Source organism: Gopherus evgoodei, chromosome 5 (assembly GCF_007399415.2).
Source record: "Gopherus evgoodei ecotype Sinaloan lineage chromosome 5, rGopEvg1_v1.p, whole genome shotgun sequence".
NCBI lineage: Eukaryota > Metazoa > Chordata > Testudines > Testudinidae > Gopherus > Gopherus evgoodei.
The window spans coordinates 20,902,857-20,917,560 of NC_044326.1; the positions used below are offsets into that span (position 1 = coordinate 20,902,857).

The 14,704-nt window shown below is 42.5% G+C and overlaps 1 protein-coding gene across 1 annotated transcript in view; it reads left to right on the forward strand.

The window, feature by feature from the left end:
* Nucleotides 1-14,704, forward strand: part of HTT (huntingtin) — a 219,835-nt gene that overhangs the window by 170,604 nt on the left and 34,527 nt on the right. The window contains 4 exon segments of the mRNA XM_030564220.1: nucleotides 1,790-1,920; nucleotides 2,098-2,227; nucleotides 7,314-7,469; nucleotides 10,364-10,554. Coding sequence (XP_030420080.1) covers nucleotides 1,790-1,920; nucleotides 2,098-2,227; nucleotides 7,314-7,469; nucleotides 10,364-10,554 — 608 coding nt within the window.

Sequence of the window (14,704 nt, forward strand, 5' to 3'; positions counted from 1 at the left end):
ATATTTAACGCCTGAGGCCAATATTTTCAATGAGTGCCTAAATTTAGGCTTCTAAAACCATATTTAGGCACCCAAATGAAATTGGCCGGTTTTTTCAGAGACGATAAACAATCCCAGTGATGTTTTTTTGAACAAAACTACTATTGATCTTATAGTTACCCTTGGAAGTATATTGAAGGATGCTCCAATACATCAGTTTTTAAGGAGTTTACTTTTCTTGCTTAGTTTTCAAAAGCAGTAGAGCATGAAAGGTTTAAAAAATATGTAATGGAAATGAAATGCGCATTCTGTCTGACTCAGTGAGATCCCGTCCCCCCTGCGCGCGCACGCACACAGACACAGACACACACACACACACACACACACTTGCAAATCTGAAAATCATGTATACTTAATTTTTCTGCCCAATGCTGCAAACTGACAGCACAATGGAAAGCAGCAAAACTGCTAGGGATAATTCTGGCAAATTCTGGATCCAGATTTTTAAAAAGTCACATTTAAAGCAAAATATTTTCAGTCAGAAGTTAAACATAAGCATTGTAATATTAACCTGCACATGACCAGGAATGATATAACGTATAAAATTTAGGAGAGCAGTCAAAATCTTTTATATTAAGTGGTGTTTTTTTAGAGTTGTGTGAAACTTTCTTAGTGAAACCTGCAACAAAAGAAAATGTTGCTGGCTCTGGACTTCGTTATAAGCTCAATATTTTCATCAGGTTTTCTAAGATTCATTAACCTTTCAGCCAGCTTGTCCCAACTTCCATGAGCATTGGCCAGATTGATTTTAGTTTTGTCTGATTTTTTTCATAGTTTCAACCCAACATTATCTACAGTGAGGCCATTTCAGCTAACTGGCACTTTGAGTTTGGGATTTATTTAGCCCCCAAAATTAGGGTGCAAAATCCATTTATGCGAACTGGATGGGATTCTCACACATTCAGATGTTTCCACACAACCCAGTGGAATGATATCAGAGTTTCATGCTGATCTATTTTTTTTCCATCCTCCAGACACCACTAAGGGAAGGCAGCAGTGTCACTGCATATATCTCATAGCAGAAGTCCTCTAATACTGCATACTACTTGAGCCTTGGCTGTTTTAAACATGATTATTCAAACTCTGACCTTCCAATTCTCTTTCCTAACAAGCATTTTTCTGAAATTAGCATAGGAGTTGCAATTATCTAAACCCAGTTATGTGTTTAAACTTTCGCAAATGGCAATAGAACCAGCAGTCACTAACCTTCCCATGTCCTCTTTAACTTCACAGTAGTAGCATTTTCTGAATTGTTTCTAGTTTGACACTAGAATATAAATGAAGGAAACATTTTTTAAAAGTATTTTTGGCTAGGGAATTCAGGGTTGGGACTTGTTCCTACATATATTGGTTCCCAGACAAGATACAGTTGGTTATAGCTATAACTTAACGGGTCTGTGCTAATGTACTGTAAGAGTAGTGATATGATTGATGCCTGTAAAACTTACTGTTGTGCCTGTAAACTCAATATGCCATATGTTTTTAGAAACAAGTATTAGTATTTTCAGTGAAGTGATAGGGTGCACAGCATAATCTTGTTGCTGCCATATAAGTGCAACACATATGCAACATAAAGTACTATAAAAATAATGGTATAAAGATTTTATAAACATATCTTTATATACTGTAGAGTATTTTTGCTCCACTTTTAAACAGAAACATTTGTTATAGCTTTTTTTGTTCTAGCAACTTCTAATTTGATTATGAAAAAGCTAAATATTTTTCAAGTTAATGTTTTCTGATATTTAAGGTTTCTATACACTCCGTGTGGCTAGGAAATAACATCACTCCATTGAGAGAAGAGGAGTGGGATGAAGATGAAGAAGATGAGAGTGATATGCCTGCTCCTTCTTCACCACCAACCTCTCCTATTAACTCCAGGTCACTTATGTTGTTGTTTTTTTCTGTTTGCCACTTGAACAGACTTCGGTTCTTGTGTTTTGAAGTAATTAAAAGTGAACCATATGTTGCCATTTATAAAATGGATGCTGTGTAAGGATTGCTTTTCAAGGAAATACTAATATAGTGATTGTAATCTTTGCTCATTGTACGTTGCAGGAAACACCGGGCTGGGGTTGATATACATTCTTGTTCTCAGTTCTTGCTTGAACTGTATAGTCAATGGATATTGCCATCAAATCCTAGCAAGAGAACGCCAGTCATTCTGATTAGTGAAGTGGTGCGATCAGTAAGTCTAAAAAATAAATTCTATGCCATAATTGAGTGCAATTTCATGGTATGTTTGAGTTTACAGAGAGTTTATAAAGTAGCTTTTCCTAATATGCAGAAAAACTGACTTCTATAGGCATCATCATTTATGTAATTATACATCCTTCCTCCGTAATGATAACTTAAAGTTCAATGGGAAAGATTTTGATTAAAATATATTAAGCTGTTTAAGCACTCATTAATAGTAGAATATGTGTAAACTTGAGTTAAAAATAAATGTTATAAAAGAATACTTGAAAATAAATTCTTCTTTTACTTGCCTACCTACCTGCTAAGACTAGAGTTCAGGATTCTGTGTTTAGCTTGTAATATAATGAGGGAGAAAATATAAAAGCAGAGGAACAAATGATGTAGGTAGTGTGACAAAGTTCCTTCTCTACCTTGGGGGGTCCTGCGCTTATTGGCGGATTTGCTCACCTCAGTGATCTTCCCCACAGTCTGGATCAACTCCTCCTGTGTCTGATCAGGAGTTGGGAGGTTTGGGGGGAACCCGGGCCTGCTCTCTACTCCGGGTTCCAGCCCAGGGCCCTGTGGATTGCAGCTGTCTATAGTGCCTCTTGTAACAGCTGCATGACAGCTACAACTCCCTGGGTTACTTCCCCATGGCCTCCTCCAAACACCTTCTTTATCCTCACCACAGGACCTTCCTCTTGGTGTCTGATAATGCTTGTACTTCGTAGTCCTCCAGCAGCACACCCTCTCTCTCTAAGCTCCTTGTGCCTCTTGCTCCCAGCTCCTCAGACGCACTTCCTCTCCTCTAGCTCCTCCTCACCTGACTGGAGTGAGCTCCTTTTAAACCCAGGTGCCCTGATTAGCCTGCCTTGATTGGCTGCAGGTGTTCTAATCAACCTGTCTGCCTTAACTGGTTCTAGCAAGTTCCTGATTACTCTAGTGCAGCCCCTGCTCTGGTCACTCAGGGAACAGAAAACTACTCACCCAGTGGCCAGTATATTTCCCTTCTACCAGACTCCTGTACCCCACTGGTTTGGGTCTGTCACAGTAGGCACTAAGATTATTATTGAAGCATCTGATGAAATATAGGATTCTTGAAGGATGGAGAACTGGGGAGTGATTGCCACTGAAACTTTTCAGATAATATGAATTGAAAGGCAATTATTCATAGACTTAGAAAATGTTAGGATGGGACACTCTTGCCACAAAAATAATGTATTGTGCATTTTTGGAAGTCTAGGTTCATAGTGCTGCTAAACAGTAACCTTCATTTGGACTCCAAAACTACTTATTTTACTTTTGTTGTTGGTTTTGTAAGCCAAAAGGTTAAGGAAAGAGAAGTTATTTTTTGAGTGCTTGTCTGTACATATTCTATGTCTGGTGCACATTTGCCCCATGAACTTAATTGAAGTCTTTTGACTAGCACTGTCTGTTAGGCTGCACCTACGTTTTTCATGACCTTGAGCCCCCCGTCCCCCAGTGTGAGATCATAAGGGGTGCGGAATGATCAATATAGCCTCAATTCCTTCTCACCACCCATGGCTGTAAGACTGAGCAAAGTTAGTGGTGTCTGGTCTCTTGCACCTGCGATCCCTGTTCTTCTGTTAGTTATTTGGATAAGATTTTGCAAAGGCCTTATGTAACCCGCTGCTGAGTGTGTTACAGTCCACTTTTATGCTGGCCAACAGAGCATATTAGTTGTTACAACCCCAGTTTACAGAACCCTTGGCTTGTAGCTCAAGCAGTAGCACCTCACACTTTTAGTTCTAGAGATCCCTGGTCTGTTGGCCAAGAGGGCGGCCATCATGTTTACACTGAGCTTTATCGGATTTCTGTGTATGTATGTATGTAACATCACTTTAGAATGCTGCAACAGACCATTCCCTGACATTTTGGAATTGATAAGGCATCAGGGGCCAGAGCCCTGTTGATTTTGGAGGATATCAGAAAACCAAAAGAGAGGGATATGGGACACACATGAAGAAGCCCTGCCATCTCTTTAGCACAGCCCCAGCCTCAAGCACCTTTCCAGTTGTCTATAGATCAAAGCTGGCTATTGGCACACATTAACACCTTCCATCATAACTATATTCCTATCACAGGTCTGCCTATCCTCCCAATTGAGCTTAATATGTTTTCACCATTGCCATGATACTGTTACCTTCCTCGCAGCAGTTAATTTGACTGCCACTTTGATAGCTGTCAGTCAGTCTTAGGAGATCCTTATCCTTTCCCCACCCTTGTTGGGAACCATTTATTTAGTTTTCAGGAAGCTTGAAACAATATTCCCATTGGCCAATGGGTGCTGAGATAATAGGAAAAAAGTTACTCCATTCAGTGTCAAGAATTTTCTACCATCCATGTGCCTTCACCATCCCTTTTCTGGAACTCCTTCTTATGAGAGTCTGTTACATTGTGAGGCACAATCCCTCCTGAAATTAGGAGCAATATGAGGAGGTGGTTCCTCAGTTTATAAGAAACAACTTTTATTTCCATTATTTTCTAGTCCCCTCAAAAATCAAGAGGCTGCTCCATCTTAGACCTAAAAATCTAAACACATTCATCTGCCAATCCAAGTTCTGGATTGTGACTCTGTCCTCAATAATCATCACCTTGGATCCTCCAGGCTGATTTGCAGCTCTTAAGCTCCAGGATGCATATTTCCATCCATCCAGCACATAGGAAATCTCTGCATTTTTGTGGTCAGCAACACACACGTTCAGTACAAAGTGTGTCTTTCGTTTTGTCAAAAGCCCCAAGAACTTTTGTGAAAAGTTTGGTTGCAGTAGCAACTCATTTAATATACCTCAATGACTGGCTGGTTCAAGGAACTTCTCCCTAGCAAGTCATGGACAGGATTCAGTATATTGTCTCCTTATATGGTTGAGTATATTCTACAGGTTTATGGCTCAATATAAACGAGGCCTAATCCTCCTTAACTCCTGCTGAGAAAATATAATTTATCAGAGCCCTGATACACCTTTGCTGTGGTGTAGTCTGTCTACCTTGAGCCAAATTGGACATGTCTCTACTAATCAATCAACATCAAGAAAATCCTCGAACAACTGTAAGGACGTGTCTGTGGTAGGACATGTGGTCTTATGCACATTTGTGATGGCAGTTGCCAGACTCCATCTGTGTTGTCAGAGGAATGGTTGTAGTCCTTTTACAGCCCACACCTTCACAATAGAGACATGAAGATTCAAATCCCCAAGTCTTGAGGTTGTTAAACTGGTAGAACAAGGGTCTCAAACTGGGGGTTGGGACCTCTTGGGGGTCACAAGGTTATTACATTTGGGGTCGTGAGTTGTCAGTCTCCACCTTAAATCCTGCTTTGCATCCAACATTTATAATGGTGTTAAACATATTTAAAAGTGTTTTTAATTTATAAGGGGGGGGGGGTGTTGCACTCAGAGGTTTGCTGTGTGAAAAGGAGTCACCAGTACAAAAGTTTGAGAACTACTACGGTACAAGGACCATATCAAGTATGCAAGGGTATTGCTTTCTACCCATCACTTCCTGTAAAGTGTACAGTGACCGATGTTTCAATGCCTAGATGAGCTCCCCTCTCCTAGCTATCTCGGAGCACTGGGTTGGTGGTCCAAAGAGATCACTGTTACATATCAGTGTTCTAGAATACAGAGCAGTGTGTCTTGCTTATATGGCTTTTCTCAGCCACATCAGGGGACAAAGCATCCAAATAATGACAGACAATATAACTGCCGTATTTTAGGCAAATAAGCAGGGAAGGGCCAGATCCATTTGTCTATGCAAGAAAGCCATTATCCCATGGAAAGGCATATCCAACACCAAATAACGGTTTTGGTAATTCACATATCTTCAGAATTTGCTAGCAGATATTTCTAACAGAACCACAAGTAGTTTGTGAAGGACTCTGACATTCGGTCAGTGTTTGACCAGCGGGATTCTCCTTGCACAGTTTGGTTGCAGTCAAGAACAAGATGTGCAAAACTTTCTGCTCCACTAAGGACCAAGTCCCAGTTCACAGTCAGATGCTTTTCTGATTCCGTTGACTTGAGGCCTGCCTATCCATCTATCTGATCCCATGAGTAATGAGAAATCAGTCAGAATTTGGGATTAATCACTCTTTTAATTCTTGCCTGGACAGGTGGTAGAGCTCAAGTCCCCCAATAACTCTTTCTTTCTTTAATTTGTCTACTGGTTGTGAGTCACCAGGTGAGGAATACATATAGACAAGCACTTGAAAAAGAAAGGGAAGTTACTTACTTTGTACAGTGACTGGAGCTCTTCCAGAAATATTATCTATATGTAGTCCACAGCCGCCCCTCTTTTCCCAGCTATTGCAAAGTCTAACACTGGAATTCCATATTGGTAAATGAACTAAGGGTTGGTTAGTCACTCCCACTTTATGCCCTCAAGCGAGGGGGCTTAAAGGCTTGAAAGGCACAGGCACAGTCCAATGGGCACTGCTGATTCCAATCTTGGCCTGGGGCACAAGTGCCCCAGACATGGAATACATATTGAGAATACATCTCAAATCTAATTTACTATACAAGTAAGTCTTCTGCCCCCCCCCCTTTTTTTTTTGGACTCCTAATCAGGGGTATGTGATAGTAAAAATACCTGGGTGGTGGAATAGAGCATTGAGGGATATGTTTGGGGCACCATCTCTATACATATTCAGCACTGAGTTAGCTGACAAATTGAATAAGGTAGTGAGCAATTCAGCCATAATTCCTAAAACAAAGCAGGGAGCATTTTCCGACTTTGTGTTACTGTTATTTAAGAGATACAGAATCCTAACTTCTGCTTTCAGAAGGTATTTAAGAAGAATTGGCTTTAAATATTTTACTTTAAAATGTGTGTAAATGTCTTTCTGCCATTTTGGGTTCTTTAAAAAGACAAAGTTTGACTGTTCCTTTTTAAGCCAGTGTCTGATTAGGCTATATCTGATTTTACTGTAGCTTTCAAATTAAAACCTTTTATAGCCCATGTTACAATAAAAGGAGTTGAATTATTTTTTTGCTGGCAGTTACATTAAGTGGGGAGAGTCTAATGTTTGCAACTTGATAATTACAGATTTTTCTACTCCATTTTTATCATGTTCACAGCTTCTGGCAGTGTCTGACTTGTTTACAGAAAGGAATCAATTTGAAATGATGTATACCACATTGACAGAATTGCGGAAGGTGCATCCATCAGAAGATGAGATTCTTATTCAATATTTGGTACCAGCCACATGTAAAGCAGCTGCTGTTCTTGGAATGGTAAGAAATTGTCACTTAAAAGTTGTGGCAAGTCTGTGAATGTACTGCCATTTTGGTCTATTTGATGCTGGAATTGCTGCACTTCCACCACAAAGAACTGGCATATTTCAGAGATTTTAGGGAGCACCTCTCATGGTCGCAGCTTCATATTTTTAATACATTTTTAATTACTTCTCATCCATCCATTTTTTAATTATTTTAATAATTAACATAATCAAAGCTAGACCCAGGTGTCTTTAATTGCGTCCCGAAGACTGGTGTATTTGTGGTTTGGAGTGTTCTGGGGAATGAATTCCAGAGGGGAGACCCTTAAATGGCCGACTAGTAAATAAAGATGAGGACAGAGCAGTCATACAGAGTGATTTGGATCACTTGGTAAGCTGAGCCCATTCAAACAAAATGAGTTTTAATACAGCCAAATGCAAAGTTATACTTCGAGGAACAAGGAATGCAATTGTATGTATAGAATGGGGGATGTATGCTGGAAAGCCATTACTTTAGGAAAGATCTAGGGATTATGGTAGACAAGGAGGTCAACGTGAGCTCCCAGAGCAATGCTGTGTCAAATAGAACTAATGTGATCCTTAGATGTATGAACAGAGAAGTAGGGATGTGATATGGCATTGGTGGGACTGACTTTGGAATTCTGTGTCCAATTCTGGTGTCCTTATTTTAAAAATGATGTTGAAAAATTAGGGAGGGTGTAGAAAAGAGACACGCACATTATTCAAGGGCTGGAGAAAAGGCCTTAGAGTGAGAGATTTTAAAGAACTCAAACTATGTAGCTTAGCATAAAGAAAATTGAGAAGTGACTGGATTACCGTATTGAAGTACTTTCATGGGGAGAAGAGACTGGGTACCAAAAGGCTCTTTAATGTAGCAGGAAACTGCAGAACAGATGTTTGGAAAGTGAAGCTGGGCATATTCAAATTGGAAATAGGCAAAAAAATTTAGCACTGAAGGTGGAAAAAAACTGGAACAAACAACTAAGGAAAATGGTGGATTCTCCATCTCCTGATGTCTTAAAATCAAGACTGGATGCCTTCCTCGAAGATATGCTGTAGTCAAACAAAAGTAATTGGGATCAATACAGGGGAAACTGCATGAAATTTAATGTCCTGTGATATGCAAGAGATTAGCCTAGATGATCTAATGTTGCCTTCTGGCCTTAAACTCTGTGAAACTGAGAGCCTTCCTCTGGACCAGCAAGAGCGTCCATTTGATTTTTAACTGCTATGACAAGGAATATGGTAAGAGGCCATCTCTCCAATGGCCAGGTACCAGATTATTCAGGGCTTTAACGATAACCAGCAGCCCCTTCAAGTACCCCCCACCCCCAAAACCAAGCAAGAAACCTTTGTAGAGACTTAAGCACAGGTCTGTGTAATGGTTCATGCCACTCAGAAGTTGGGTAGGTGCTGTGCGTGCAAGATTGTATATTAGGATGGACTTTTTGTAGTCCTAAAAAGAGTGCATTTTAGTATTCTAGGCAAAGGCATGGAGGCCCATTGCTAGGTCCACACTAGGAGTGAGTGACCATAATCCTATGATCAGTTGTAGATAGTGAATGTTACCACTGAGCTGCTGCTGTTACCAGAGAGAGCCTGAGCAGTGATAGATCCACTAAGACTCCAAACTTGGAAGTCATTGTAGTGGAAGATGGAAATACATTCTCCAATATATGGTGCAGAAACCCCCTTCACCTACACCCAACCACTTCCACTAAAAATTCTCATTCCATTCATGAAGCTCATTGAAAGCAAAGCTGCTGCCATAAACATCTCTGTAAACTTTCATAAAGCCACTTGGTTGCCCTCCTTAAAATCTTCTTTGCTGTGATGCATACAAAAAGCTTGACAATGGTTAGGCAGCTAGTGTGCTGTGCTTAACTGTTGTCTCATTGTGTCCTTGAACAGGTGCCCTTCCTCCCCTAGCTGTCTGTTTCTGTCCACCTGCTGTCTCTTGTCTTTGAAGCAAGGGCTGTCTTGTTATGTTTATAAGTGCCTAGCATAGTGAGGCCCTAAGCCCTGATTGGGATCCCGGGGTGCTACAGCAATATAAATAACCTGCATTCCAGCCTTCTCAGCTTCTGCTTCTTCAGTTACAATCCTCTAATACCATGTTCACCATAAACATACAGGTGATGGGGAGGAAGCGTCAGGTGTGACTGTCAGTGGCCATGGGTAACAGATAGTTGTTTCACTGGACCATCAACAGTGTGTCCCAATGACTGAGGCTTCATAGTAATGTTTACCATAGATGCCGTTTAGAGTGCTTACGTGCCATGCATCCTTACATGCAGATCTTGGGCATATAGCAATCTGTTTCATATATTAGCTTTCTTCTTCACATGTCCACCAGTTTGGAGAACCATTCACAGATTAGAAACTTCTAGGAGGTAAAGGCCGAGATATAAGGATGCTTAGTATGTAAACATCCTAAATTGCATCCATGGCATCCCTTACGTATCAGTAGTATTAGTGCTTCCCCTAAACTGATGATATATTATAACAGTTTTTCTTTTCCAAGTATGACAACATTATGTTAACATCTTGGTACAATGATTTACTATTTCACTTGCAAAAAGTTGATAAAGTACTTACACTGATTTAATGTTATGATCTGTTTGAGGAGAATGCTTTTATTCTGAGAATTGGATGCAACCTTTTTTAGTTTAACTAAATTTGCAAGCCAGAATATACCAGTTTTCCAACTTGTACGAAGGGAGATTTGAACATTATTCAGATCTCTAAGTACTTGTTTTGTGTAAACCTCTGCTGATTCATGGTACATCTTCTATTCTTTAGTTCACTAACAAACATTTTTCCAGTTGTAATGAATCATCAGAATGGTGCATTGGTCCAGTAATGCATGGTTTTGTTTATGTGCATTAGGATAAAGCTGTAGCCGAGCCAGTAAGCCGTCTGTTGGAATCAACACTACGCAGCACCCATATGCCAAGTCGGATTGGAGCTCTGCATGGAATTCTTTACATCCTTGAGTGTGACCTGCTTGATGAAACAGCAAAGCAACTCATTCCAATTATCAGCGAGTATTTGCTTTCCAATCTGAGAGGGATAGCCCAGTAAGCGTTCTGTATTTGAAATTTTGCAAAGAACAGTTTGAACTGTAGAATAAGCATCTAGAAGTATCCTGGTTTATCCAAATCTCTTGATCCTGTAAAACAAGCTTTTTGAGAAGATTCTGAGGACTTCAGGTTGAAAATATGCTAATTACATTTCTTGCAGTGTTACTATTTTTGCTTCCAATTCCAATTGGAAATAGAGTGCATACTCATGAGCAAAAAGCTTTTATATTTCAAGTCTGAACCTCAAAAAGATAATTGGTTTCAAGATTGAGGTGAATAGTCAATTTTTATTTTTATATGGACATTGTTTGCCTGTTCCCTAGCCATTTTGAAATTTAACAGGCTCTCAGACTGGAAACTAAAGGTTTTTATCCATAGATCAGAAATCATAATAGTACTTGATACATACTAGTGTCCCCTTGCCACTGTCTTCAGCTTTGATTTGCAGAAGTGACATGCTTGAAGAAAGAGAAAAATAAGTGTTTGATAGTTCAGTAGACTATATTACAAAATCTTCCCTTGTTTTAATATAAAAAGCAGTGGTTTTCAACCTGTGATCTGCAGACCCCTGGAGGTCCACAGAGTATCTTTCAGATTTCCAAGGGGGCCTGCACCTCTATCTGAAATTTTTTAAGGATCCACAAATGAAAAAAGATTGAAAACCACTGTCATGAAAGGTTTAAACTTTCTTCAAGTGATTGTACATGTCCATTCCACTGTTGGTGTGAGCTGGCTCTGAGCACAATTGCCAGAAAAGTTTCCCTCGGTGATACCCATCAGGGAGGTTCGAGTGTCCTCTGGGGTACTCATAGCACTGGTAAAAAGGGCCCAGCTGACTCTGCCCCCTCAGTTCCATCTTACTGCCTATGATGGTTGCTGAAACTGTTCCTCTTGCTTTGACAAGCATTCTCAGTGATCTTTGTTTCCTCTGATTATTGTATATAGTTGGCATAGTTTTTCGTCAGTTAGTATAGTTTGTGTATCTCGGTTAGTTAGTAGAGTTTTTTCCTTATCTGTTGCCTAGGCATGCCTCAATCACCGGTCTTCAAGTTTTGTGCGTCCTGCAACAAGACTGTCCCTGAGTGACCCTGAAGCTTGTGTCACTCAGGGACAGCTTGGGTGAGGCTCACGTCAGGGACCGCTGCCAGGTTTGAAGGGATTTTAAGCCCCATACAAAGAGAGACGGGGAGGTCAGGTTGAAGTTCCTGATTATGGAGGTGCACTGGGACCTTCCTCTGAGTTCAGCAGTCAGACTCAGTACAGTATCAAGCACCTTGGCATCAGTGCATTCTGCCTACCATGAGAGAGTCCCAGCACTGTTCATCATCCTCAGTGCTGAGGAAGAGACATAAGAAGCAGCCAGCCAAGAAGGGTTGTTCCCTGACATCTAAGAATGCCAGGCACGTGGAGCATAGCAGAGTGCAACCTAAGCCAGGACACTGCACTGCTTTAGCAGCGCAGCAGTCAGCGTCATTGAGTCCGGCCCTTATACAGGCGCTATTGAGTCAAGTACCAGATGATTAGTCAGCACTGGAGGAACAGTGCGGTACCAGTGCTATTGCAGTGCCATCCATGCCGGCTTCACTCACTGCCACCAGAAACCTGCTATTGCTGTTGGTACTGGTGTCATCAACAGTGTGAGCGCCAGTGGTATGGGCGCCGGTGGGCAGGAGAGAGCTATTGGCCCCCATTTACCGTTCTGTTCAGGCCTCTGGTACTATCTAAGGGAAAAAGGGAAAACTGACCATGCTGGCCCCGACACAGGCTTCCCCATTTTGGCACTGCTCTCCTGCACCGGTGGGAACCACTCCTCCATGGTCACCAGATACACTCCTCGTTGTCTGAGTCAGAGGTTGGGTCATACTACTCTTGTCCACTGCGGATTCGGGCACAGGAGTGCCATCGAATGCTTTGCCTAGTGGTCACTGGGGACCTGTGCCGATGCAGTGGCCCTTTTGGAACCCGTGGGGATTTTCCCCAATCCTGGGGCCCCATTCGAGGTGCTCCTATTCAGTGGCCTCTGAGAGGAGGGCACTGCTGCCCCATCAGGCAGCATCTGATCCAGACTCTGGTACCAAACCCAGTGCTGAGTTTCAGGTATCAGCTCCACAGGATCCAGTCGGTGCAGAAGGGGAAGAGGAGTGCCCTCAGACAGTGCCAGCCGCCTCCTCCTCCTCCTCTTCTCCTGATGAGTCTGTGTCAGGAGCAGGAGTGTCGCTGCCCCAAGATGACTATAAGGCCCACCAGGAGTGGCTGAAGATGGTGGCCCAAAACTTGGGCATTCAGGTGGAAGTACTAAGAGGCCTCTCATAGTCTGGTGGACTTTTGGCTGCAGCAGGCCCATTTCTTCCCTGCTCAGGGTTATGAGTTCTTGTACACTAATGCCCCTACAGAATCCCTGGTAGTCTCCGCTGCCAATAAAAAGGAAAGGCAGGGTCCTCAAGGTGCATCAGCTAAAGCAAAAGACTCTAAAAAGTTGAACCTATTTGGAAGAAAGGTCTACTCTACTAGGGGTCTGCAGCTCAGGATCACTAACCAGCAGGTGCTGCTGGGCAGATACGACTTCATCATGTGGGACTCCATATAGAAGTTCAAAGACTTGCTTCCACAAGAGGCCAGACTGGAGTTCTCCTTGCTGGTAGATGAGGGGAAATCCATAGTGTGGGCTTCCCTGCAAGCTGCCCTGAATGCAGCAGATTCAGTGGCTGTGTCCATGGCTTCCACAGCAGCCATGCATAAGAGTTCATGGCTACAGTCCTCCAGTCTCCCATGGGAGGTCCAGCAAACCCTCCAGGACCTTCCCTTTGAGGGGGCTTTGCTCTGTTTGGAGCAGACTGACTAGAAGCTTCATGGACTGAAGGACTCCAGGGCTACCCTTAATTCCCTGGGATTGTGTACCAGTGACTTCAAGAAAGCACTACAGACCTCAGCAATCCTCCTGGTACCCCAGCCCATCAAGACACAGAGGAAAAGGAGCAGGGCCTTTAGGCGTGGACCACTGTCCCCTTCTAGCTCAGCATCAATGTCTGCTCCATCCAGACACCAAGAAGGCTCCAAGCAGCTTTTGATGGGACACTCGAGTTCTCATGTTTCTTCATCCTATTTCCCACTTTATTTGCAGACTGCCTGTCCCACTTCAGCTGTGCATGGTCCAGTATCACTACGGACTGTTGGGTGCTGAAAACAGTGGAAGTGAGATGTATCCCCGAGTTCAGTTCTACCCCTCCGTTTCACTCTCCCTCCCCATCCCTCTTCAGGGACCCTTCTCATGAGCAACTTCTGACCCAGGAAGTTCAATCTCTCCTTTGGATGGGGGCCATGGAAGAGGTTCCACAAAATCTAAGGGGGGCGGGGTTCTACTCCCATTATTTCTTAATCCTGAAGGCGCAGACTTATTCTAGACCTGCGCCAGCTCAACAGCTATCTCAAGAAATTAAAGTTCCACATAGTGTCACTGGCCTCCCTTATTTCTTCTCTGGATCCCGGGGGCTGGTATACCCCCTCCATTTACAAGGTGTCTACTTTCACATATCAATCTTGCAAGGCCACAGAAGATTCTTCAGGTTCATTGTGAACCAAATGCACTACTGATTTGCAAGGGGGAGGGATAGCTTAGTGGTTTGAGCACTGGCCTGCTAAACCCAGGGTTGTGAGTTCAATCCTTGAAGGAGCCATTTAGGCATCTTGGCAAAAATCTGTTTGGGGATTGGGCCTGCTTTGAACAGGGGGTTGGACTAGATGACCTTCTGATTCTAATACTCCTTTTTGGCCTGTTGGCAGCTCCATGAGTATTTACAAAATGCATGGCAGTAGTGACAGCCTTTCTGAGGAGGTGAGGAGTGCAAGTCTACCTGCATCTGGATGACTGGCTAGGCCAGTGGTTCTCAACCTGTGGCCCATGGGCCGCTTGCAGCCCAATCAGCACAAAGATGCAGCCTATGTGACATCCTCAGCGCCATAGAGGTAGTATTGGATGCAGTCCACAATGGTAAGTAGGATGAGAACCACTAGGCTGGGCAGATGCAGGTCAAGGACTCAGATAGAGTCTAGCATTCTCCTTATCCAGTTGACATTCCAGGCCCTGGGCCTGCTAATAAATGTACAGAAGTCCACCCTCACTCCAGTACAGAAGATAGAGATTATTGGA